Raw genomic sequence first — 27,524 nt, forward strand, 5'->3', positions numbered from 1 at the left:
AGGATCCATTGGTGAGTAAGTGATGTAGGGTTAAATTTCTCCAAATCTTTTCTGATGAAGAAACTCAAATACATCTTGGATGGCCTGAGGGTGAGATGCAGTGTATACCTCTTTTGGATTTTGGATGGATAGACACCTGTCTAGTGAAGGCTTAAATTTACACTAAATACAACTGAGAAAATTGGTGGCTTTATGGTCAGTCCACGTTCCAACATGCTGCTTTGTAATGCATGAGCGGTTTGTCTTTTCCCATTCCCTTTTTTCCACCATTCCCTGTTTTCTTTATCAATAAAATGGCCAACATTAGTATTTAACAAAATACAAAACTGAAAGATGTACAATGCTCCACAGTGACTGGAAAAACTATTACTGTATGTCCTGAAAGGATGAATTCATTTTTGGAGCCGGTTCATTGAAATGCACCATCCGAAACAAACTAATTCACTAAAATTAATTGGACTTCCCAGCGGTACTTGAGAGAGAGCGAGACACACATTCTGAGAGAGCGCGTTTGATTATTGCCGCTGCTCACTCTTTTGTAAGGCTGCGTGAGCAATATGTGACAGAAAAAACAACAATGTAGTGCTTGTAAAAATAGCTTGTTACTGGAAAAGCTGCACTATTTTGATGAGCTACTGTCACGCTGCTGAAAAATTTAGCTCGTAGCATCCCTACTTTCAGTTCGCTGTCAGTCACTTTTTTCATTTGTTGATTTTACCAAAGTGTTCTGCCTCTTTTAGACTGTAAATCTTGATAATGACGTTAGAGTCAACGTCCCAGACACCGAATTGATCAAAGTCCACAGGACGTTGAGTGAAGGAAGATTGTAGGAAGATTTAGAGCTTATTCTGGTCGACACAAACAGCTGTTGCTGAGGAAGAGACGGAGCGTGTGCCATTGAAGGGCTTCCTTTTATTCAGCCAAACAGGAAGGAGCTTAGCCAAGCTCACAAAACATGTCATTACTGTGACGACTGCTAACATTACCATAGAAACTTGGACTGAGTGTCCATGAATGGACAGGGAAGAGGGTTCTTGTTTGTCTGAGAATGGCATCATTGACTCTGTGCTGTGATGTCAGGTGTCAAGCTGAAGTAAAACTAATGAACTGAGTCCAGACTATTACCAGAGGACTATTAGACTGGCCCTGTGATTCTGCTTGGTAGGAAGGTGAGGTTAATGAGGAGGGAGTCCTTCAACATCTTACACAATCACACACAAAAATACACACACCTGTAGTGACCTTTAAACATCAGGCCAGAGATGAATTGGAAATAAGTGTTTTTCTAAAGCAGGTGTTTTTAAAGTCTTTGATAGTGGGCCTCTCCTCTGAGAAAAAAAGTAAATTTTGCAGGTTGTATTAGAGGTCAAATTAAATATATCATTTAATGTTAAATAAAGTAAATATAAAATAAATTATATGAGGTAGCGTGTGAATTGGTAGGTCATGCTAGATAATGAATATAATTCATCATATTTTAGATGTGATAACAGGTTGAAAATGATCGATTTTATCTGACAGATACAGTCAGTAATGTGGCGATTGTATCAATCAATCAATATTAATCAATATAAATCAATAAATAAATATTTATTATATTATTTTTGTTTACTTTGCATATTAATTTACCTAAATATTGTTATCATTTATTATTGTTGTTTTATTTGTTTTATTTGTTTTAATATTTTTAAGTATTATTATTATCATCATTATTATCAATATTAATAATAATAATATTATTATTATTTACACTTTGCACATTTATTTATTATTTATTTTTATTGTTGTTTTTAAAGCATTATTATTATTATTATTATCGACAACAACATTTATTACATTATTATTATTTAGTTTTCTTTGCATGTATATTTATTATTTTATTCACCTAAATATTATTTATTTTTATTATAGTTTTATTTGTGTAGTTTTAAAAGTATTATTATTACTATTATTATTATTATAATTGTTGTTGTTATTATTATTATTATTACCGTCATCCATATTTATTATACTATGTATTATATACATAGTTTTCTTTGCATATTTATTAATTTATTCAACTAAATATTATTATTATTATTATTATTATTTTTTAAATAAAGTATTATTATTATTATTACTATTATTATCGTCATTAATATTTATTATATTAATAATATTATTATTTCCAATTTTCTTTGCATATTTATGATTGTAATGTATTTACTTAAATATGATTTATTTTCTTATTATTGTTTTATTTTTACAAATATTATCTTCATCATTATCATTATCATCAATATTTATAATGTTATTATTATTTACAGTTTTCTTTGTCTATTTATTTATTAATTTATTCACCTAAATATTATTTATTTTTATTATAGTTTTTTTAATTATTATTATTATTATTATTATTATTATTATTATTATTATTATTATATTTATTATTTATACTATTATTATTTACAGTTTTCTTTGCATATTTAGTTATTTATTAATGTATTTACCTAAATATTATTTATTTTCTTATTATTGCTTTTTTTACAAATATTATCATCATCATCATCATCATCATCATCATCATCATCATCAATATTTATAATGTTATTATTATTTAGTTTTCTTTGCCTATTTATTTATTTATTTATTTATTTATCTAAATATTATTATTTATTTTGTTATTGTTTTATTTTTAAAAAGCATTATTATTGTTATCATCATCATCATCAACAACAATAATTATCTTATTATTATTTACAGTTTTCTTTGCATATTTACATATTTATTCACCTAAATATTATTTTTTTTATTATTGTTGATTTCTTTGTAAAAAAAAACATTATTATTATTATTGTTATTATCATCATCATCAACAACAACAACAACAACAACAACAACAACAACAACAACAACAACAACAACATTTATAATATTATTTCCAGTTTTCTTTTTATATTTATTTGTTTATCTAAATATTGTTTATTTTTATTATTATTGTTTTATTTTTAATAATAATAATAATAATTGTATTTTTATATGAACATTTTTGACTGTATGTATTTATACATACATAATACATATTTATTTATGTATTTATTTTGCTGTAAGGTGAAGGTGTGAGGTATTGTATAATTTAAATGGTCTTTTATATAGTCTGCTGTTATTAAACATTCCACCCAGTATGTATTGTTGTGGAGGTATTCTGTCCTTTACCTTGATTGTTTGTTGCTATATAGAATAGTCGAACAATACACCAGGTTAGAAAGATTGAGAGAGAGATGGATCAAACAATGAAAGGGGGAAAGTGGGAGACGAGGTGTACAGCGCCACATTCAATTATGGATTCACTTGTGGACTCGCTTGTGAACTTTCCATCTGTTACAAATTACTCCTCTCAGAGGCTTCAATTATTTCTTCTGTCTTCAAGCTAAAATTAATGACATGGTGTGTAGTGTAATCAGGGGCTGTAGAGTGCATGAATGTGGGAGAGAGAGAGCGAACATAATAACCGCACGTCCTTGACAAAGCTCTTAATGACAGCGTATGACAGGACAACACGCTATTTTTTTTAGAAGTATGTAAAAACAATTCATATTTTCATTAAGCCAAAATTAAGTTGTCAGACAAACAAAAGAAACACGCTTTTAAGGCAAGAATCACTATTATTATTGCTCATAATTGTTGCTCACGGAATTAAAAACATCCCTAAATCTTTGTATAAAACTGCATCACCTAACTTTTTGAATTAAGGACATGAATGATGAGTTTGTTGTACTTTTACTTTTATAAGTGACCAAACTTATTTGGCAACACCCTGGCAACCACAATATCCTGATATCATGGTAAGGAATTTTGATGCTATTTTTAAAGTCAGTTACCATGTGCACTCCAGAATCCTTCTTTTGCCCTGAACACTCCCCAATTACTTACAAAAGCATATTTGTTTTCCTCTGTATAAAAATGTTTAATATATAATTGACCTACAAGACATAGAAAGCAAGAACAGACTGAACTCTGACGCCTTTGACCTTGGTGAAGTGGGTCATCTGTCAAAGATGCGGAATCATAAACAGAAAGAGCGATGAGGAGAAGCTTACATCAGTGCTTTTTTGTTTGTCTCAGTGTGTGTGTGTGCGCTAGCGTATTATCCCCGGTTGGTGGCAGGGAATGAAATAGAAAGAGAGAAACACAGAGGGCGAGTTATGCTAATGTAATTTGGTTCTAACCATCCCTCAATGAAGCAAGCGCAGCTCGTTTGAAATGCTGTATGGATTGGTTTGTCATCAGCAGGCTGCTTAGATGGAAAAAAAAGAATAGAGAACATAAGGACGAAATAGAGCGTTGCCAAGTATATGGTAAATTATGCCTTTCTGGATTATTTTTCATATGGGCTTTATGAAGTGTAATGTTCAGAAGAGTCCTTGGCATATTTATCTAAGTCAGCCGATTCGCAGAAGTCATTTAAACTTTGGAAAGCGAGAAACTGCAGGTTTTTGACATTTTCATAGAAGATATATTTTTAATAATGCTGTGCCAATACGTTCTGTGTATTTTATGCACTTATTCTTTTGTTTATGTGAACTTTCTTCTCACTGTTTTGACTCCTAGTTTGTGTACATATGTGGTCTATGTTCTGACCATGTGGTATATCTATATGTCTCTTATAAGTGTTGTCACTTATTTCCACCTACACATGACACAAGTTTGTAATTTGTGACCCTGGACCACAAAACCATGAGTAGCACGGGTATATTTGTAACAATAGCCAACAATACATTGTATGGGTCAAAATTATCATTTTTTCTTTTATGCCAAAAACGATTAGGATATTAAGTAAAGATTGTGTTCCATGCAGATATTTTGTAAATTTCCTACCGTAAATATATCAAAACTTACTTTTTGATTAGTATTTGGACAACTTTAAAGTTGATTTTCTCAATATTTAGATTTTTTTGCACCTTCAGATTCCAAATTCTCAAATAGTTGCATCTCGGCCAAATATTGTCCTAACTGGACATCAATGGAAAGTTTATTAAGTATACATTTCAAAAAATTGACCCTTGCGACTGGTTTTGTGGTTCAGGGTCACATTTATTCAACAGCTATTAATCTAGTCTTCAGTGTCACATAATCTTTTAATGTAATCATAGTAACATTTTCATTTGGTGCTCAAGGTGAGCTACTTAAAGTTGACATATCATTAAAATGCAGCTTTTTTTATGTTTAAGTGCTAGCCACTGGCTAATAAGTTCTCAGATTTTACTCTCCAGTGTGTGAGTTGTAGGCTAAGTATAAGTTTAGCACAGATATATTTTCACTCGCTGCTGAGCGCTCTGACAGAACGCTTCTTAATGGATGTGCAGCGTACCTGTATTTGACGTACTGTAAACTCTAGCGTGAAGGCACACAATTCGTCGTCGCTTTGTCTCACACACGCAAAGAGAGAGAGAGCGAGGGAGTCTTACATAACATGCAGAATTAAAGGGTTACTCCACCCCACAGTGAGAGTTTTGTCATTAATCGCTTACCCCTTATGTCTTTCCAAACCTGTAAAAGCTTCGTTCGTCTTCGGAACACAATTTAAGATATTTTGGATGAAAACTGGGAAGTTTGTGACTCTCCCATTGACTGCCAGGTAAATACCACTGTCAAGACCCAGAAAAGAATGAAAGACACCGTCAAATTAGTCCATCTGCCATCAGTGGTTCAGTCTGAATTTTATGAGGTGACGAGAATACTTTTTTGTACGCAAACAAAAGTTCGTCTCCTCCGCGTCAGCGTAGCACCATTTTGGAAAGCATCCACTGGATGCAAACTGATGCAAATATGATGTCTGTTATTCTTTTCTGGGTCTTGACAGTGGTATTTACCTGGCAGTCAATGGGATAGTCACAAGCCACATTATGGGTTTGGAACGACATGGGGGTGAGTGAATAATGACAGAATTTTCATTTTGGGGTGGAGTAACCCGTTAACCGTTTGTACATGGTTACCAAATTTTAATTCTAATCACTAAAGTTCTATCATTAAATAATACTTGATTATCAATATATTATAATGCTTGTCTGACTGATTTTAAGGATGTACTTATCTCCATCTGCTGAGTAAACAAAAAATATATTAGCCAATGGCAATTGAATTGCTAAATTGTCTGTAGAGGGTTGAATATTAACGCTTCTTAATCTGCACTTGTCCACCCTCAGCGTCGCTATTTTGTTTTTGCAAGTCACAACGGTGTACTAGTTCTAACGCCATGGCGAAAGTTCAAGCAAAACATGCTAACTGTTCTGTCGTTGGCTGCAAAGATGAGCACAGAACATCATTTAGAGTCCCAACCTCAGAGCAGACAAGAGAGCAGTGGATTCATTGATTTATTTACTGTACATTTACGCTGCTGCTACACATACGATTTCTTTCCCAGCTGTTTACCTTCACAGACATTACTGACTGTTTTGTAAACATAAACTTGTGTGTATTTGGCAGTTTGAGTACAATAAGACATGAAAGAGAACTTAGTTTAGTACTCACATGCCATGCGACAGTCCTATTCTGGGAAAGAGGGCGGGGAGCAGCAGCTCATTTGCATTTAAAGAAGCATGCATGAAAACAGTGTGTTTCTGCTTCCACTCAAAATAGGCATTTTCAAAATGATAAAATAAATAAGGTATTTTGGGCTGAAACTTCACAAAAACATTCTGAGGACACCTGAGACTTGAGACTAATAGGTCTCCATTAATGTTTTTGTGGAAACCATGATACGTTTATTTGACTTTACTGTCACTTTTGATCAATTAAATGTGTCCTTCCTGAATAAAAGTATTACATTCTTTCTTAAAAATTAAAATTCTTAAAAATTACATTCTTTCTTAAAAATTAATTGGTTTAAAAAATCCTTACCCATCCTAGTTTAAAATGCAGAGACGAATATAAGAAATTCTTTTATACTGAATCATTTCCAGCATTTAGCAACATGATTGCTACCAATTTGCAGCATAGAAATTTAGACTGTGAGCACACAGTTCTGTCTTATCAAAATTCTAGCGTCAGTTTCTCTCCTCACTGAGCGCTGAAGCTTTAAAGGTCTCGGTCTCACAGCCATTCAGCCTCACTTTGTTTTCCCACGAGTCTTTAGCAGCTGACCGCTCCATGATCTCATCACTGAAGGTCAACAGTCAAACCAGGAAGTGATTCTTTTTTATCGAGCGGTTGCGGTAACAGCAAAAATAAAGGAAACGCTCCAGTGAAAAACAAGGGGGTTTCAAAAAAGAAGGAGAGAGAGCTGACAAACAATGATCTGAGTATTGTATCCAAAGGGAAGTTATTCACAGGAAGCTGTAAAGACCTGCAGAGAGCTACAGCACTTTCTGAGTAAGGTTTGCAGCTGCATTGAGGACTTGTATCGCAAAATATTCAGGCTTGCTACAAAGTATGATGTTCAAACTATCTCTGAATGTAGATTGAGCTGATCGCAAAAATGCACAATATTTGGAAATGCACAAAACATTGAGGTCTGTGTTTTTAAAAAATGTTATACAAACATTACAGAAAAGTACATGTATCATTTTACAAATGTTATTAGAACACAACCAGATAACCCTTCCCCAGATTTTTGTACAAATTTACAATCTAGACAAGTTAATGCTAGTTGCCAAAAGTCAGAGTTGACAAATTAAAAACATGTAGCCTACGCTGCATTTTTTAACCTTCAGACTATAGTTCTCTCTAGTCAGAGACTGTCTATAAAACCTGTTCATATTTTAAAAGTTGTGTAGTGTTTTCCAACCTTTAGCTGGGTACCAGGTGTAAACTGAGCCTTTTTCTTGCTTTTTTCCATTCTCATTTGTCATTTTCTCCCTCTGTCATCTGTCTTTGTTACTTTTGCTCTACCCTAGCTAACAACAAGCTGACCAAACTAAAGCTTTGTTAGCTGTTTTTCATGCTAGGCATCTGGATAAGTTAATGAAGAATGCTCTGCAGTGAAAACGCACTTCTACTGCATTACTCACAGATGTTTTGAAGCCTCACAGTCATTACATGCACTGTTCTTATGATTTTACATCCTGACAAAAAAGCAATCAGATCTCATCCTTTGACCGTCTACGCAGTCTTTCAGTCTGAGTGATCATACACAGATCAGATGTACTGTCATAAATAAGGCAGAACAGAAAATGCCAGAAGGTTGGTCAGACCTGTGTAATGAGCCGAAGAGGAGACTCTATTAAACTAGTACAGAAGCATCAGTGAGTCTTTAGGGAAACCGAGAGAGGGAAAAAAATAGACAGAGAAAGCGGTTAATGACGTGGAAACCGACACAGAGAAATAGCACATATTTACAAGAGCCAAGAGCCGAAATCTGCTAAATTGTATTCGAGTGTGAACACCCTTCTCTCTCCAACTAGTGAAGTAGAGGATCTGTGGTTTGAAGAAGTTCTTAATGATCATAAAAGCTAGAGTTTCTCTCCCCCCCAGCTGAGAACAAAGTTTCTGGGCTGTCATTTGTTATTTATCATCAAGTGAGTCACAGATTTACTCACTAAGGATCACTCAACATCTGTACAGTTCAGTGATCCGCTTTGGCTGCCTCCACAACAGTAAAACAACATGAAACATTAAGTACGAACTTCCCAACTCACAGTGCTGTGTCTGTAACGGATGGGCAGTCAGACAGCGTAGAACTGTTCGCTTTATGTGGTCCTTAGAGTTCAGATTAGACTCGGACCAGGGGAGGCAGGGGAACAAATATTGTTAAAATATAATGAAAGAAAGTATGAGGGGGGAAAAAGTGAAATAAAAGTAGTATGTGAATGGAATGAAAATGATCTATTGTTGATACAGATGAGACTGTACACAACAAACATGGTTCTTCATTGGTTCTTTGGAGTGGTTAAAGGATTATTTCACTTCCAGAACAAAAATTTACAGATAATTTACTCACCCTCCTTGGCATCCAAGATGTTCTTGTCTTTTTTTCTTCAGTCGTAAAGAAATTGTGTTTTTTGAGGAAAACATTTCAGGAATGTTCTTCATACGCATCGCAGAGCTAGACAAGACGAGCATTTGTGGTTGAAAAGTGTTATAAATTGTACATATTTTTTAGAAAATAACCGATCGTTTCGCTAGATAAGACACTTTTTTCTTGGCTGAGATCATTTAGAGCCCTTTGAAGCTGCATTTAAACTACATTTTGGATGTTCAAACTCATGGGCACCACAGAAGTATATTTATATGGAGAGAAATCCTGAAAACACTGATTCAGAATGAAACAAGTCATTGAATTATTCACTAAACTAATTTGTTTATTTCTAGTGTGTGTCACTCGAAGATTCAAAGGTTTTTACCTCTGGTTTTGCTTGGAAATATTTTCATTTGGCAAGCAAAAGCAGGTGAAGTAACTGGAAATATTGTGTCTTGAATTTATTGAGTTAGTGAGTATTAAAGGGATTGTTCAACCAAACATGAAAATTCAGTCATAAATTACTCACCCTCATGTCATTCCAAACCCGTAAGACCAACACAAATGAAGATATTTTTAATGAAATCCGAGAGCTTTCTGAGCAACACAACTACAGTTAAGACTCAGAAACATCATGTGACATCAGTGGTTCAATCGTAATGTTATGAAGCTACGAGAATACTTTTTGTGTGCAAAGAAAACAAAAATAATGACTTCAACAATTTCATGTAAGTTCAAGACAGTTAAAGGTGCGCATTCAAGCGAGTACCACGACGCGTGCATCAAAGACTAAAGCGAAGACTGAAATTGTTGAATAAAGTCGCTATTTTTGTTTTCTTTGTGAACAAAAGTATTCTCATAACTTCATAAAATTACAGTTGAAGCACTGATGTCAAATGGACTATTTTATCGATGTCCTTACTACCTTTCTGGGCCTTGAATGTGGTAGTTGTGTTGCTGTATATGCAAGGTCATAAAGCTCTCGAATTTCATCAAAAATATCTTAATTTGTGTTTTAAAGTTGAACGAAGGTCTTACAGGTTTGGAACGACACAAGGGTGAGTAATTAATGACAGATTATTCATTTTTGGGTGAACTATCCCTTTAAATTCTTGCTTGCTGAACTGAAACAACACTCAGAATATTGCAATTCTGAAAACAACAACACTTAGTCATGTGATATTGCTTAAATGTATGATATTAACAGAAATGCTGTTGGTATGAGCCAATTAAATACCCTCCTTTACATTGTTATAAACAATAATCTGATTTTGTTTGATATATATGGTTAGTTCGATGAGTAGCATTGAAGTCTAATGTTTAGAAACACAATACGACTTGAAACTAAATAAAATGTCCCCTAAAGACTAGATTTGCAAAACCAAGTTTGCAGTATGTTGTGTGAACAGAACAAAGACATAAACTCACACATGCTTCATGGAGAACAGGATGGTGTGTTCTTCAAGGACAACTCCAACATACTGGCTGATCTTTGAATCAATTCCCCACAGACACACACAAACAAATACAAAGATAGTATACGCTCACATACTGAAACACCCTGGAGCCTGAAAACAGACCAAAGGAACTGGGCTTCCTGAGATCTTTCCAAATACAGACACGGAGTTACACACATGACAGAAGCTACAGAAAGAAGTTCGCTAAAGAAACATAAACATCAAATGTACTTAATTAGTATTTATGTCTGGTTTTCTAGTAAAAAAAAATTCCAGCATCTTCAAAACAAGATAAATTTGCTTAAGAAGCAACAGGAAGTGATTATGTTTAGAGAATCTTTTACTCAGCTGACAATTATTTTTCTTGTTTTAAGCAAAAACGCAATTAACTTTTATTAAATTTCTGCTTAAAGCAAGAAAAAAGCATTCACTGAAAAGGCTGGTTAGATATTTTTATTTACTGAAAAATACTTATTAAAAATATTTTTGCAGTGTAGGGAATGGATAAAATTATGTTCTCCTGGGCATGTGTTTGTTTTAAATATAAGCTAGTGTTTAAAGACTCAATGTATAGAGCCTTGACTCTTGCAGACATACTGCACCCAGACAGGGAGATATAGAAAAATATTTCTTTACCCTGGAGCATTTCATCTTGTCCTTCATCCCCAACCATCCCCCATCTCATCCCATTATGTGAATCTTGTGTTGTGAATCTTAGTGTGGAAAGCTAAATCAATTGGAGACACAGCAATGTGTGGAAATGGAATTAGGTCTTCCGACCAGTCATGTTCTCTAGTATGTGTGTGTGTGTTTGTGTGAGAGATGGTTTACTTTCTTCAACGTTGGTGTCTGCTTTGGTAACACGCTTCAACCCAGAGAGGAGATGAGAGAGAGAGAAAAAAAACTTTATAAAATAAACAAGATTACCACCTCAAAATAGAGAAAGGAAGAGAAAAGGCGAAAGAGAATCAGGTCTCGCTACTTTTTCAGCATCTGACACCACATGCGTCGTGTTTTTAAGATGCCACATCGAGTTAAAAATAGTGCTTTTACAAAAATGTGTCTCCATTCACAGTATTTCAGTCTCTGCTGCTGTCACTTGTGTGTCCATTTTAGAGGCTGTTAGTGTCAGAAAGCGCAGTAATGGGCACTTTTAATTTCCAGCAGAGCAATGAACTGTCTAATTAAAGGGGCCAAATGATGTTCAAGACCTCTTGCACTTTCTCTCTCCTCTTGTGAGACTTCCCGCTTCCGCTTAAACGTTTCAGAGCTCATTTTTTCCCCTGACTGTTAAAACCGTATTAGTCAGATATGAAGTCAATTAACAGACTAATAGAATAGAAGGGTATGGAAAAAAGCGAAAAGTATTAAGTCTGAGCTTCACTAACTTGAAGTGCCAAAAATATTAATATGGTAATTTGGTTATGGCGCCGCCATGACTTTTGGACATATTGTAAATGTCTTTTTCAATATGTGCCATGATAATACTGTGTATTTTTGTATCATGGGGATGGCAATATCATGGTATTCTTTGAAGTGCAGATTATGACATTATGTTTTACAGTAAATAAACTGGTTCTTAACAGTTTTTGCTTTAGGCACTCACTGTTCTCACACAAACACAAAGCCTGTGGTGTTTTTTTCTGTCAAAGGTCACTGTAACTTGAAAAACTGTGAGAAAAGAAAGAATTCAGATTAATCTTTTTCCGCCGCAGCATCTAATGAACAAGTGCATTTATCACGATTAACCTGAGTCTGTGAACAAACCTGTAATTAGATTGCTATCTCCATATAATGGAAGTCAGCAGGCTGTGAAATTTCAGGGATCGATGGTTATTGATTTCGGTCATAATGGCCACGGTTGACTGCGGTGTGCGTATGTACAGACTAATTATAGATGGAGGCATTTTATATTACATATTTCTTCATTTATTTACTTTGCTCAGAATGAATTAGCTTCTTAAATAAAGCCACCTGAGGTGGTCTTTTAATGAGTGTTTGATGTATCTAAACTCTGAGGAAATAAATAAACATGCTTTGTATGCAAGAGCTGCTCAGTACTAATTGTACCCATTATAGACAGTTTGATATCTATATTGCATGTATTATATAATATATATGCAACATATATAATGTAAAGTCTCTTAATTCTCACCAAGGTTGCATTTTTTGATCAAAAATACAGGAATATTATGAAATATTAAGACGTGTATAGCTTAATATAATGCAAATTATGTCTTTTACTGAAATATGTAGTAGAAAACCAATCAAAGATTATTTAATTATTTAAAAAATCCACATTGTTTGATAAAGTTTTGAGAATATGACATGAATATGACATGAAATGGTTGCTCTCTGTGAGCTACTGGCATAAACTTCTGCTATTTGTACCACAACATAGATGATAAAATACTGATACAATGCTATATTGTGTGGATTTTGGTTGTAGTTTTTAGTGGAAGAGCAACAAGAGAAGCAATTTAAGTCTTCACTGCTTTCCTAGTGATAATAAGAGGAGAAAACAGTGGGAAGATGCTCGTGGACGAATAAAACTTCCTAAAGACCTGCGTCTTTGTTCTCTCCACTTTAGCCCTGATGCCTTTGAGGCTTTTAGTAGACCATAGCTACTGAAAGAGCTTACAAATGGCAGAGACAAGAAACGCTAGATGCCATCCTGGCAGGATGTAAACATGTCGGCGCTTGGTCATGATGCCACAGCGCTTAGGCTCCTTTTGGAAAAAATTAATGGTACGGCATTACGCTTATATCCATCACTACCTCTAAGCTCTTTCATAGCTGTGGTCATTGTATCAGTATTTTATTTTTTTAGTTGTTTTGTGGTAAAAATAGCAACAGGTATCGCCAGTAGCTTACCAGTGCAACCATTTCACATCATCAAAATAATGGTGCCCCCCATAGTCCAAAACATTTTTAAATCTGTGTAAATCGTTCATGGGTTTCAGTAAGAAACATCATTCACATTATATTAAGCCATACAAATCTTCATACCTGGGGTTCCTTTTAAAATAATAGCATTTATTTGAAATATAAATGTTTGTAAAATTATAAAACTTCTGATCAAATGAATGCATCCTTGAATTATACAATTCAAGTCTTTAAAAAAAAATAAAAATGCTTGCGCCAAACTTTTGAGTGTTATACAGCTGCTTGTGTGTATATATAAGCTACAATATCATTTAACTTAGTGGAGCAAGCAAGTCTCTTTTACACACTGCTTGATTCCTCCGAGCATGTTTCACCTCTTCACCCATCCTCTGTATGTTCTTCGCTGGGATTCCAAGGAGATTGAGTAGAGGATTAGAGAAGCTCAGTGTTTCATATCTCAAGACACTAAGTCAAGATCTACTTCACACACACATAACACTGCTCTCTGGCCTTTTTAGTTGATCATTAGACAAGTTGCACTTCTCTGCAGGTTTGTTAGAGGATGTCATTATAAGTACTGAAGTGCTTACGATGCTGTCTGTGAGAAAGTTCATATTGCCCTCTATCAAACACCCTTTTGTGGGTCACTGTGCCTATGCTTACTGAGGTAACTGTGTAGTGAGAGTTATTCTGGGACAGCCATTACCTACTTTAAGACATCGAAAATTGTTCACAACATGAAACATTAAAATAGCAACAGTTAAAGTTATCAGCAGGGGGCTATCCAAGTATGTTTTTAAATTCTTTATTAACTCACCACTCTCCGAATACATTATGATTTGAATGTCTTGAGGCGAAACAGACAGTGAAGTGAAGCCACATGGAGTTATTATGGAGCCCATTTATGCCTCAGAGTAAAAGTAGAAAGGTCATTGCGACTTTTTATCTTGGTCTTGCAGTGACTTTTTATCTCATAATATGACTTTATATCTCACAAAACAGCTTAATTGCAATTGCAACCTATGGTACGAGGATCCTATTGAAATTGCTCAGTTCCTTCTTCTTCTTCCTTTCCGAAATGAATTGCATTTTTGAGGACCTAAACCTGCTCGAAAATTCAGGAAACTTCACATACACACCAAAAGTGGTGAAAATTTACATCTGATGATTTCAGAAAGGGAATTTTTGGGGGTGGCAAAAAGGCTTAATAGCGCCACCTATAAAATTTAAACAGTACCCCTCGAGCTACATTTCACGTACATGTACGAAATTCGGTAGACACATGTAAAACACCAGTACCTACAAAAAAAGTCCCCCGGTACAAAGTCCGAAATCCAACAGGAAGTCTGTTAGTTCGAATTTTCTCAGCAAATTTTGTGTTGTTTTTTTGTATTTTGAGGTGTTGTGTTTAAATGAACTCCTCCTAGAGATTTAAACAGATCAACACCAGATTTGGTCAGTGTAATTTAAAGCTCTTCATGCTGTAAATTGTAAAGATCTAAAGTTTTCATTGAAGGATGTGTCCATGGCGGCCTGACAAACTTCAATGTTTCGCCATTAAACAGGATGTTGTTATAATTCAGGCACACAATGTCCGATCTGCACCAAAATTCACATGTCTGATAAGAGTCCTGTCTTGAACACATGCCTATGACCATATTCAGTTAGAGTCATAGCGCCACCTGTTGGCAACAGGAAGTGGCATGTTTTATGCTCTAACGAGATTTAATGACATCAACATTATATTTGGTCCCCTTTTTGCGCCTGACCTTATTGAATATGCATTTGTAGGAGTTTCCCTTTCAGACACAAAATTTATGAGAGGAGAGTATTAAAGTGAATCATTTATGTTTGCAGTTGTCAACTTACTGGTATTTGCACCATTATTTAACGCCCCAAAAAAGCATGTCTTAAAGCAGGCAGTAATTTGTGCTGCTCTTGGTAGATTTCGCTGGTCATTATGGAAATGATCTGTCTGCGTCTGTGTTCTTTAATGTGCACATTGTTAGTAAATCAAATGTAGAGTTTTCTGCTCCCATCGGCGCTTTTATGAAATTGCACTCTGACACTAATATCTGGCCCTTAGTGTGACTTTTTTTTTATCTCACAAAGCAACCTTGTGCTTGCTTTTTTTTTTTACATAATTGTTAGGTGTATCAAAAAACAAAAAAGATTTTTAATGATAAAATAGAATACATAATTAAAACAGGCTTATTTTCTTACGATGTGACTTTGTCAGATTAACCTCACAATTAAATTATATGCTTGTAGAGTTTCCATGTGGAGTTCTGCATGTACATCTCTTTTCATGTAGAGTCTTGAGCTTTCAGTGACCTTTTACAAGGCCTGCAACTTGCGAATATTGTGTAGACCGCTCGAGGCTTGTCTCATACTCCAGACTTAGTGGACTTTTTCCTTTGTGTCCACCCTAATTGGCATATTACACCACGTTCAGCGTTTCTTTTATGATTCACACTTCCCTGTGGACGAACTCCCACATTCCCTTGCTCATCGCTCTGTGGCACTGAGGGAGTCACGCCACGTTTGGGATTCGGATTCGGATGGCTGTCACACCAGTTCATCCCCAAGAACATCAAAGCCTTTCGACTAGAGGCTTTGAAGTTCCTTCCAAAACAACGAACCGTTCCTCTACTGGCATGTGGATCAAATCGAGGAGAATGGGAATTGGACTGGAGTGCTGTCATTACTGAAGGATGGCCTAATGACGTTAAACCAAAAACGACTCTTCTCACGACGACCATGGAGGCAGCAGCCCCCGTACTTGAGGGAGCTGAGCTGGTGTGTTTTACTAATACGTTAGCCCAAGGTCTAAACCAAGCAGGTGCATGAGGTGAATTCGAAATGAAGTTTGCCCAGAGAATACAAACAATGGATCTGTTTTCGTATCGTGATGTTCATTTGATGAATGTGTATGTATACAAGGGCATAATTATGCCATGCATTAGCCCAAAGGAGAAATATGAGAAGTTTGAGGGGTGTCAAGGTGTGTATGTGTGTAGTAATATGCTTCTGTAACACGGTATTTCTTCACAGTACTTTTTGAAAACAATTCCCCATTATCTTTTTAGTTTTTACTCAGCTGAATTCTTATTAACTTGATTTTTTTAAAAAGTACAAATCATTTAAATTGGGCTTAAAATAAACTGGGCTACAAAGAATCATTCTTTAAAAATTCCCTTGTTTGGTTTTTGACTCTGCTGCTGGTCTCTAGAGTTTTTTGTGTGTGTTTGTTTTGTTTTTGTATATAATTTAAAGTAGGGTAGCTGATTTAAATTTTGCTTACATACAACAAAACACGTTAAAAGGATTTCAGAATATGCAACACTGCACACACACATACACAAACACATACATATACATACTAGCCTTTTAAGAGGATCTGCTTATTATTATGTTCAGGTGATTACATTTGGATTTCATCATGTCAGCCTCGTGTCACATATCACTCTGTCGTCTCTCCCAGCAATGCCTGAGCAGAATTTGACATGCCAGCAACACACACTCTCAATGCTTGCAAGCACAATCGTCTTTTTCCCCAGAGTTTCTGCAAGCTACTTTGTTCACACATGCACATACTCAACCCAACTTTTTATATACAGTGGGACTGCAAATAATATTTAAACCTGGAAAAAAAGTTTTAGGATTTTGGAAAATAGTGAAGTAAGTTTTTGTAAAAAGCGATTTTGATTTTGAATCCCATTGCATTTATCGGCATATGTTTAGGTGGGTCATCATTTAATCTGGTGGATCTGTTGATCATTTCCCATGATCACAACACATGCCCCACTTTTCCTGTTTATGTGCATCTTAGAAAAGCTAGTTTACTCTCTACTTACTGTCTGACACACTTCCATAATCTGTTCTGTAAATTTGTGATGATAAACAAGATAAATTTGGTGAGCTTTTAGTAGTGAAAGTTTCAGTGTTTTAGGAGTGTTTAAAATGCCCTTTTGATATCATGTTTCAGAAATGTATTTTATGTACTATTAAAGAACTACACTTCCAGAACAAAAATGTACAGATAATGTACTCACCCCCTTGTCATTCAAAATGTTCATGTCTTTTTTTCTTCAGCCGTAAAGAAATTGTTTTTTGAGTTAAACATTTTACGATTTTTCTCCATATAATGGACTGATATGGTGCCCTGATTTTGAACTTCCAAAATAAATGCGGCTTCAAACGATCCCAAATGCGGTTGTAAACGATCCCAGCCGAGGAAGAAGAGTTATATCTAGCGAAACGACCGGTTATTTTCATTTAATACAATTTAAATACATTTTAATCTCAAACACTCGTTTTGTCTTGCTCTACCTGAACTCTGTGTATTCTGGCTCAAGACAGTTAGGGTATGTCAAAAAACTCCAATCGTATTTTCTCTCTCAACTTCAAAAATTATTTAAAAATCATCCTACATCGCTGCAGAAGTACCAACCCAGTCTATGCAAAGTGAACATGCAAAGAAGATCAAACACCCTCAAAAAAAAAGGGTAAAACAACGATATAAGACAATTTTTAAGTTCAGGGAGAACATGAAATGGGAATTTTTCGACATATTCTAACTGTCATGAAACAGAAAAAACAGTTCAGGCAGAGTAAGACAAGACGAGCGTTTGACATTGAAAAGTATATAAATTGTATTATTTTTATGAAAATAACCAATCGTTTCGCTAGATAAGACCCTTCTACCTTGGCTAGGAAGAATTTGGTATCGTTTGAAGCTGCATTTCAACTGCATTTTAAAAGTTCAAAATCGGGGCACCATAGCAGAGAAAAATCCTGGAATGTTTTCCTCAAAAAACATAATTTCTTTACGGCTGAAGAAAGAAAGACGTGAACATCTTGGATGACAAGAACATCTTGGGTGAGTACATTATCTGTCAATTTTTGTTCTGGAAGTGGACTTCTCCTTTAAACCATAAACTTCCAAATATTCTCCTTTTAAAAAATATTGATTTTTCTGGGAGGAGAAAATGCTGATGCAGTGCTTAATATTTTGTTTGTGTGTTTTTCTCTTCTAGCGGCCTGTTTGCCAACCATTACACTGAGACACATTATAAGGAAGATGGACAAACAGTCATGAGCGCTCACAACTCTACGGTACGTTAAATAGTCTCACACACATTTATCTTTTGGTATACACACATCCTAGTGAGATAATAGATTGGATATTAAAGGATTAGTTCACTTTCAAAATCAAAATTTCGTGACTCATTCAACTTCTTCAGTTGATAAGAAATTAAGGTTTTTGAGGAAAACATTCCAGGATTTTTTGCATATAGTGGACTTCAATGGGGATCAGTGTGTTGAACGTATAAATTGTAGTTTCAATGCAGCTTCAAAGAGCTCTACATGATCCCAGCCGAGGAATAAGGGTCTTGTCTAGCAAAATGATAAGTCATTTTCTAAAAATGTATATATAAATGTACATATTTTTAACCACAAATGACCAGTTGTTTCGCTATTCCTATATTGTCGTCAAATATAATGCTTAAAAATCTTCAAAAAGTAAACTGCACTGGCTAGTGCACTAGCATTCTCTGACTGGCCCTCTTCCCAGAAAGCTGATTAATCTTTGCTGTGATGTTGACATGAGGACAGCGTGTTGACATTATTGTCAGGCCTGATTTGAATTGTCTACTGAGTCTTTTGTACTTTTATAATTAGACTAGTGCTAAGAAGCGCAACTGACAGCTCTGACAACATGTTGCCATCCCCTCATTTCCAATCACACATGTGTAGGCTTGACTATGTTATTCCTGCTGGGCATATTTAGCTCTTATTTATAATCGTTTAAGCCTGTTCAAATAGCCATGAACATCTTTTGTCTGTAAAGCTGAGAATGAAAAAAAAGAGCTGTTGTAAAAGATTAATTCATTAAAAATAGATGAAACAGCTTGACAAGGCTGATAAAACAGTGATAATAAAACAGTTAGTTGATTGACAATCTTATTTGCACAAAGGAGAAACATGCTTTAATTTGTTTTATAATGGAAAATCATATGCGAATAAATAGAAGTGAAAAAATGAACAGCAATGAGAAATTGCTTCATATCAATGTTTTGACTCAAAAGGTGGCAGTTAGATTATAAAAATGATTTATGTTTTCTTTCCAAGAACTGTTTTTCGAATATTATATTGAAATATGAAAATTATGATTTCATCCTTTAACTTTTTTTTTTCCACTGAAGCAGCCTAAAAAGCTAATTTCTCAGCAGATCCATGTGTGAACTGTCATCCGAGGTAGACACATAGAAAAATCAGCCTAGTAGTTTTAATGGTGATCCTTAAAATCAGGACAGTATGAAAGAAAAATGGCCTGCTTTTACTAATAGAAGTCTCAGATTTCACTTTGCTGGCCTAGTGTATTATTTAACAGGGCCATTAGCTAGTCAGTCATCATTTTTAGCTCTAGCTGTTTAGATATCCTACATCTATGGCTGTTTCTGGTACGTTCTTTGCTATTCTTGGGCTGTTAAAGCTTAAAGATGTGGAAATGGTAGCCACAAAAATTCCCTCAGACAGCTGAGTTCTGATGTGAAGAATTTTTGCCATCAAGCGATGATTGCTTTTGACAGAGTGGTGTGTTTTTGAACGGTTTTGTCTGCCTGCGTGAGTGTGTGTGAACATTTGTGTGAGTGATGGCAGTTAGACGTCCAGCCTGTGGCTACCAATTGGTATTTCCACATGAAAGGTCTTTGGGGGCTTGTGCCAGCCATAACAGGGGAGAATAGTTTCCTTGTAAAATAGACCCGCAGACACTACTCTTACTGGCACCGCAATGCGTGGCTTTCATCGGCAGGCAGCTGCTTAAAGATGACTTTTGCTACGTGGCACTATGCTACGTGATCCCTTTAGACCAACATTATCTTGCACCTGAACAGGATTTCAGTTCCAGTTACTAAATTATCCAATTTTATGGTTAATTGATTTCGGAAATAACCCCACTTTAACTTGATCTGCTGGCCAAAATTCAAGTTTCTGTGTTGCACATCTGGCTCCTGGTTCAGTGACTTTATTCAGTGAATTTATTCAAAAATACATAAAAATGCAATTCAAATATACACTGATTTCTGTATTAAAAATCATTTTTGCATAATAATAAAGTAATGCATCGATCAACATGCAGAAAGATACATAAGAGCAAATAGCATAATGCAGGACATAATCATAGAGGGGGCCACTGCAAACCCTCATGACTGTGTCAAGATCAATAAGTCTAAAATGTCAGATAATTTGACTTTTTTATGACAGGACAATACGTTGGCCAAGAGAGCTCTGCAAATAAACCAATTACAGAAACATGCTGCAAATACTCGCAACACAACCAATATAGAAACACGCAAAAAATACTCGTAACACAACCTAATACAGAAACACGCTGCAAATACTCACAACACAACCAATACAGAAACACACAAACAATACTCGCAACACAACCAATTACAGAAATACGCAACAAATACTTGCAACACAACCTAATACAGAAATGTGCTGCAAATACTCGCAACACAAACAAATACAGAAACACACTGCAAATACTCACAACACAACCAAATACAAAAACACGCAAAAAATACTCGTAACACAACCTAATACGGAAACGCACTGCAAATACTCACAACACAACCAATACAGAAACACGCTGCAAATACTCACAACACAACCAAATACAGAAACATGCAACAAATACTTGCAACACAACCTAATACAGAAATGTGCTGCAAATACTCGCAACACAACCAAATACAGAAACACGCTACAAATACTCGCCACACAACCAAATACAGAAACACGCTACAATTACTCTGAACACAACCAAATACAGAAACACGCAACAAATACTTGCAACACAACCTAATACAGAAATGTGCTGCAAATACTCGCAACACAACCAAATACAGAAACACGCTACAAATACTCGCCACACAACCAAATACAGAAACACGCAACAAATACTTGCAACACAACCTAATACAGAAATGTGCTGCAAATACTCGCAACACAAACAAATACAGAAACACACTGCAAATACTCACAACACAACCAAATACAGAAACACGCAAAAAATACTCGTAACACAACCTAATACAGAAACGCACTGCAAATACTCACAACACAACCAATACAGAAACACGCTGCAAATACTCACAACACAACCAAATACAGAAACATGCAACAAATACTTGCAAACACAACCTAATACAGAAATGTGCTGCAAATACTCGCAACACAACCAAATACAGAAACACGCTACAAATACTCGCCACACAACCAAATACAGAAACACGCTACAAATACTCACAAAACAACCAAATACAGAACACGCTACAAATACTCACATTACAACCAAATACAGAAACATGCTAAAAATACTCACAACACAAACAAATACAGAAACATGCTACAAATACTCACAACACAAACAAATACAGAAACACATTGCAAATACTCACAACACAAACAAATACAAAAAGGCGCTGCAAATACTTGCAACACAACCAAATACAGAAACGTGCTGCAAACACTCACAATACAACCAAATACAGAAATGCGCTACAAATACTCACAACTCAAACATAAATAGAAACACACAACAAATACTCGCAACACAACCAAATACAGAAACACGCCTCAAATACTCACAATACATCCAAGTACAGAAAGGCGCTGCGAATCCTCGCAACACAAACAAATACAGAAACATGCTGCTAATACGTGCAACATAGCTAAATACAGAAAAGCTCTGCTAATGCTCACAACACAACCAATTACAGAAACGTACTGCAAATATTCGCAGCACAACCACAAACAGAAACACACTGCAAATACTCACAAAACAACCAAATGCAGAAACATGCTGCAAACACTCGGAACACAACCAAATACAAAAAAACACACTGCAGATGTTCACATTACAGCCAAAAACAGAAATGCACTGCAAATACTCACAGCACAACCAAATACAGAAACATGCTGCAAATACTCACAACACAATCTGATAAAGGTGTTTTCTTAATATGCTGGTGCTTTTTCTATTTGAATGGGTTTTCTTAAGTTGCAGTGTGTTGAGCTCTCTCAGCCACCATAGTACAAGGTCAGGTCAGGTTGTAAACTGTCATGTGGATTGAAAAATAAGTTTTAAAGCATTTTTTAGTTCCACCACATGCACAAGTAAAACTTTTCATGCAAATGGTATAAGATTTCCAAAACCAAATGAAACCAACATGAATAGAACAAGTACATTTCTTTGAACTTGTCACTTGAAATAATAAAGTTGAAAAGATTTTTCCTTTTCTTCATACAGATGAATTGCTATTATCATGGTGAAGTCCAAGGATACACACACTCTGATGTCAGCCTCAGTACATGCACTGGTATCAGGTAAGCACTGTATTACCGTTATAATGTTCCTGTATCCCATTATGTACCATAGGCAGTAATTTCAACCGTATTGAGTTCCAATTTTCAAAGTCATTAAAACTCCTTAAACAAGTAGTTTAAAGCATGTGAGCTTTAGTGTGGAAAGCTATTATGGACCTTAAGTTGTCAAACATTTATTGCCTTGATATTGTTTCCAGTGAACTTCACAACTCTTCCTATGTGAAGGTTCATTTAGAGCCTATAAAACCGTGAGATTAAACGTCAATAAAAGCTTTAGTATCATCCTATGCTTCATTGTCTTGAAGATAAGCACATAAGGTGACTGAAAGCATTTAATATGTCATGAAAAACTTCAGCAATGTTGTTAAATGTAATTAGAAGGAACGTGGCTACAGTAAATTTGTTGTGAAAGCACAACTTTTACGACAGAATTGGTAAAGATGAACTGATTGAAGCAAACCCAAGGTCTCCTGCTTGTAATTACCAAAGACTTCTACTAAAAGTCTTTACTTTATCTTCATTATCACAAGCCTGGAGACTTTCAGGTAGGCAGATATTAAGGCCAAATCTGAACACAGAAGGTTACTGTGAATCAAGGCCGAGGTAAATGTGATCTTGGCTTTTTATCCGCACTGGTGTGGGGGTGTGAGATGGAAATTTTTACATCTGCCGATGCTGAAATATGCAATACTGTAGATCAGATTGCAATCCTGTTGAACTGTCTCTGCTCAGTACTTTCAGGTTTCATATTAGCAGCTTGGTTATAAATTGCAGGGAGGGTATCATCAGATATAATTTAAATTATCATTCCTTCTGCAAGCGTCGTTTTGAACTATCAGTATGGCTCCAGATTTTCATCTGTTTTATCTTGTTATTATATTGCAAAGTGAAAACTCACACTTCATCTTGCAACCTAATTCTGTAGCAGTGGCTCTTATACATACACCCTTCATATTCAATTATCTCTCAACGATATCTTTCAAAATGTCTTTTTTCACCCATGGCTATATTATTAAGGATATCACAAATGTAAATTCACACATTTTGAAAACGCATGCATTTCACTTTCTGGTGAGTAATGGGTTATTGGTCATAGAACTGGGTTGAGAAATTACATTTTATACAATCCAGTCATTCCACAGAAAAATCCATATCCACCCATTTCCCAGTGGAACGAAGACAAATAAATGGACTTATTAGAATGGGATTTATTGACTGTAGAGTTCATTAGATGGTGGGGGGGTCATCTGCCTTTAATTTTACGGTGATACTGATAATAATATAATTATATTTGAATTAGATTATCAGATTTTAGATCTCTATTATTCAGCTATGTCACTGCAGCATGTAACCAGAGTGCAGTACTAAATTAATTTCATGATCTCCCCCATTACATCATCCTTTTGTTTCACACTAGCATAAAGAGTCCTGCACCTCAAGAAAATTACCTGCAAGTTATGCCATACAGCTTAATTGCATTTGTTTTTGTTTTTTTCTGAAGAAATGTAAGTGATGCTTGTCCATGTTAACCTAACGACACAATGCTAAGGTATTGTTTGTTAACTAAGTAATTGCTTCTGTATGCCATTTCTAAGGTGTTCTGGGTGGTTACAGTGGCATTGCTTGGTGTTTGCTTATTGGTACAAGTCAAATGAGCCCCCTAGTCTCTGGGGTTGCGTTTTTTAATGAACCATGTTTTAGTGCCTCAAGATCTCAAGATGGAGTGGTTTGATGCATTCATTTTACATCATGAATGCATCCTGTGAATGTGAGCTCTTATATGGGCTGAATGCTGTCAAAATGTCATAATTCTGAGATAAAAAGGAGTTCCCTGTTTAAGTTGGTTTTGTAGAATCACTAACTGACTAATTTTTGCAGCAAAAAGTAATCATGGCTGATCATCGATAATTGGTGTCGCTTCAGAGTACTCGTGCACATCCCTAGTAATAGTACTGTGTAGTCCTACTATATGTAGCTAGTGTTATGTTAAAATATTAAAGTGGACATCAAGTGGATGCAAAATTCACTTTTACATGATGTTTGCATATAAATGAGTCTTAGCAGTGCATGGACACAACAACTCTACAATGATAAAAATTCATTCACTCCTTTTATTGACCTCAAAAAACCTTAACAGTCCCAATAATCAAGCCTTTTTGATTTTCTGAGCAGTATGATGTCATAATGCTCAGGCTCCACCCACGACTGCTGATGGACTGTCCCTCATTAGCATCCCCCCCCCCAAGCCAGTCATATACCAGCTCGATCTAACGGTAATTCGTACATATTTTACAAGGTGGCTAATTGGTATGAATTTGTATGACCTCACTCGTACAAATTCATATGATTTTAGCGAAAACGTTCGTATTTTACGAGATGCACAATACATATGAATTTTTACGATTGACCTACACCTATCCCCACCCCTAAACCTACCCGTCACTAAAATCCTGTCACAAATTTGTAGGTTGTATAAATTCGTATTAATTAGCCACCTCATAAAATACATACAAACAGGTCATGAGATAGCACTGAGAATTCTGTCCACCATTTTAGCAAAAATAACAACAATTTCTTTTAAGGAATGCAGGTGTTTTGTAGTTGGATGAAAAAGTGAACATAAGTCTTCAGCTTTGTTTTTAATAGCAACACACCACTAAATACACAAAAAACAGAAGAGGGGTGGGGTGAGCAGTAGCTCATTATCATTTAAAGAGACATGCATTAATTAAACATCTCAACTTGGATATTTATGAGGATTTTTGAGAACATTCTTTTAATGAATTCAAATTCTTAAAAAAAGTTTTGTTTTTAGAACAGTCTTGAGAAAAAGATAAGAACAGAATTAAGAAATGTTTTGGCAAAAACATTATTGTTAATTTAGAAAACAAGAAGAAAATGCAATTAAGAGCAAACTGCACAAATTGTAGTTCTTTTCCGTATCACAGTCATTTACAGGAGAGGTTATTCTTTAACCAAACCAAACTTTAACACATCACTGCTAAGTTTGAGCAATATTAATAGTGATGCTTTTTTAGCATTTACCACAAAATAATTTGCTGGTTATCTTGCCAGTATGTGTTTATATGTTTTGCTTCAGTAGATAACAACTCTTTTTAAATTAGTTTAAATCTGAATTCAATCCACAGAGGATTCATCATACTTGAAAACAAAACATTGATGGTGGAGCCAGCTTTTGAGCCAGCAAATGACACCCATGTGATTTATGAAGGACATCACCTACACTTCCCCTCTGGAACCTGTGGACACGGACACAACATATCGACTGTCAGCCATATGAGCGCTGGAGGACTGCCACAATCATTCAACACAAGGGTATGAATGCGATCCGTCAGCGGCTGTCGATTCTGCTGCTATTACAACAATGTTTTGTTTGGAGAGTGTCACTTTTTTTGTCTTGAGAAAAAATTAACATGCATCATTCAGCATGTGATGTCTTTGTTAATGCAGATGAGAGGATTGTCGTTGCCCTCACTTCCCATGCATGCTAAAACAAGATTAGAGAGCTCGGCGATACATCAAAGGTTAACAGAAGATCCCAACGTAACAGTCTTGACATTGAAGATATTCTTATCACAACATAGCTGTCTAAATAAGATGTTCAGACGCTATTGTATTGATTCAAAAGGATAGCGGCAGATAAAAGATGCTGTTATTACTCAACATAATGGCAAACTGATGTTATCGATATAATAAAGTGAATACAGTTAGGATCTGTATCAGTGGTGGCACTGATATTTGCAGACACATCTAAAGATTACAGATAATTTCATCGTCCATTCGATGAGAATAAATCAAAAGGAGATGAAGACTCCTGATATTGTCACCATGGTGACTACAGCACTGCTAGTCAAAGTTATAAAAGAGCTGAAAGTGTGACAAGAAGGTTAAAAACAGTTCAGGGGGGTCAGTTGTTAGTTCAGGCATCAGCTATTTTTGGTGGTCGTGGTGTTTTGTTCATAAACGACTCAGTTTTATTTAATCAATCCTTTAGTTGAACAAAATCAAACCGCACCTTATATTTCTCATTCACTTAAGACTCAAAATGTGTGACTTCTTTCCTGCCTTCAACGACTGATTAAAGGAACTAGAATTTGAAGACTCAAAGCAGAACTGAACAAGAGAAAAGGGTCAATCCATTTCCAAGTGAAAAATCTGTTGATACAAAATCTTGTTAATTTTTTGAGTGACCTCTATGCTATTGCAAAAGCACCAGTTTTAAATTTCTTGTATTTATTACTTGGTTTAACCACAGCGGTTGGCTGTGTGTCATGGCCAACAACAAATTTTGGTTATGTGGACATTTATAGCCACCTCATTATCTCAGATCAAGATGGTCCGAGCTCCTTCTTTGCACTTTCTTGTTTCTTAGATTTAGAATTGAAGTCCAAATATAATGATCAAGGTCACTCCAAGCAGGGTTATTATCATTAACTGAAACTAAAACCATAAAAAATCATTACTTGAAATAAAATCATTACTTGAAATTAAAGTCATTTCGTAACAAAAACTCTAGAATACGACATCCTGTTCTCAAAAGTCTTGTGCACAATTGTTTTGTGTGTGTTTTATGGCCTTATGTTTTAGTGATTAACTAACCACACATAAACTTTGTTTTCTCAAAAACACAAACATGTACATATTATTGTAGCACAGTTTCTGATGAATAAAGTGTAATCAGACTTAAGACATTAATATGTTTTTAAGATACTGAGATTCCCCCCCCCACAAATCTCAGGGCATGTCAAAACTTCTCCAGGGCCCCAAAACACCCTCAGACCCCAGAGGGTTAAGTACTAACAAACTAAGTAAAACTAAAATTT

The 27,524-nt window shown here is 35.3% G+C and overlaps 1 protein-coding gene across 2 annotated transcripts in view; it reads left to right on the plus strand.

Annotated features, from left to right (window-relative positions):
- adam12b (ADAM metallopeptidase domain 12b) overlaps window positions 1–27,524 on the plus strand; it is a 120,578-nt gene that overhangs the window by 29,451 nt on the left and 63,603 nt on the right. For both annotated transcript variants that reach the window (XM_051133660.1, XM_051133661.1), the window contains exons 4-6: window positions 18,318–18,396; window positions 22,604–22,680; window positions 25,830–26,016. In XM_051133660.1, coding sequence (XP_050989617.1) covers window positions 18,318–18,396; window positions 22,604–22,680; window positions 25,830–26,016 — 343 coding nt within the window. The remainder of the gene's footprint in view (window positions 1–18,317; window positions 18,397–22,603; window positions 22,681–25,829; window positions 26,017–27,524) is intronic.

Source organism: Labeo rohita, chromosome 17 (genome assembly GCF_022985175.1).
Source record: "Labeo rohita strain BAU-BD-2019 chromosome 17, IGBB_LRoh.1.0, whole genome shotgun sequence".
In the NCBI taxonomy this organism is placed as follows: domain Eukaryota; kingdom Metazoa; phylum Chordata; class Actinopteri; order Cypriniformes; family Cyprinidae; genus Labeo; species Labeo rohita.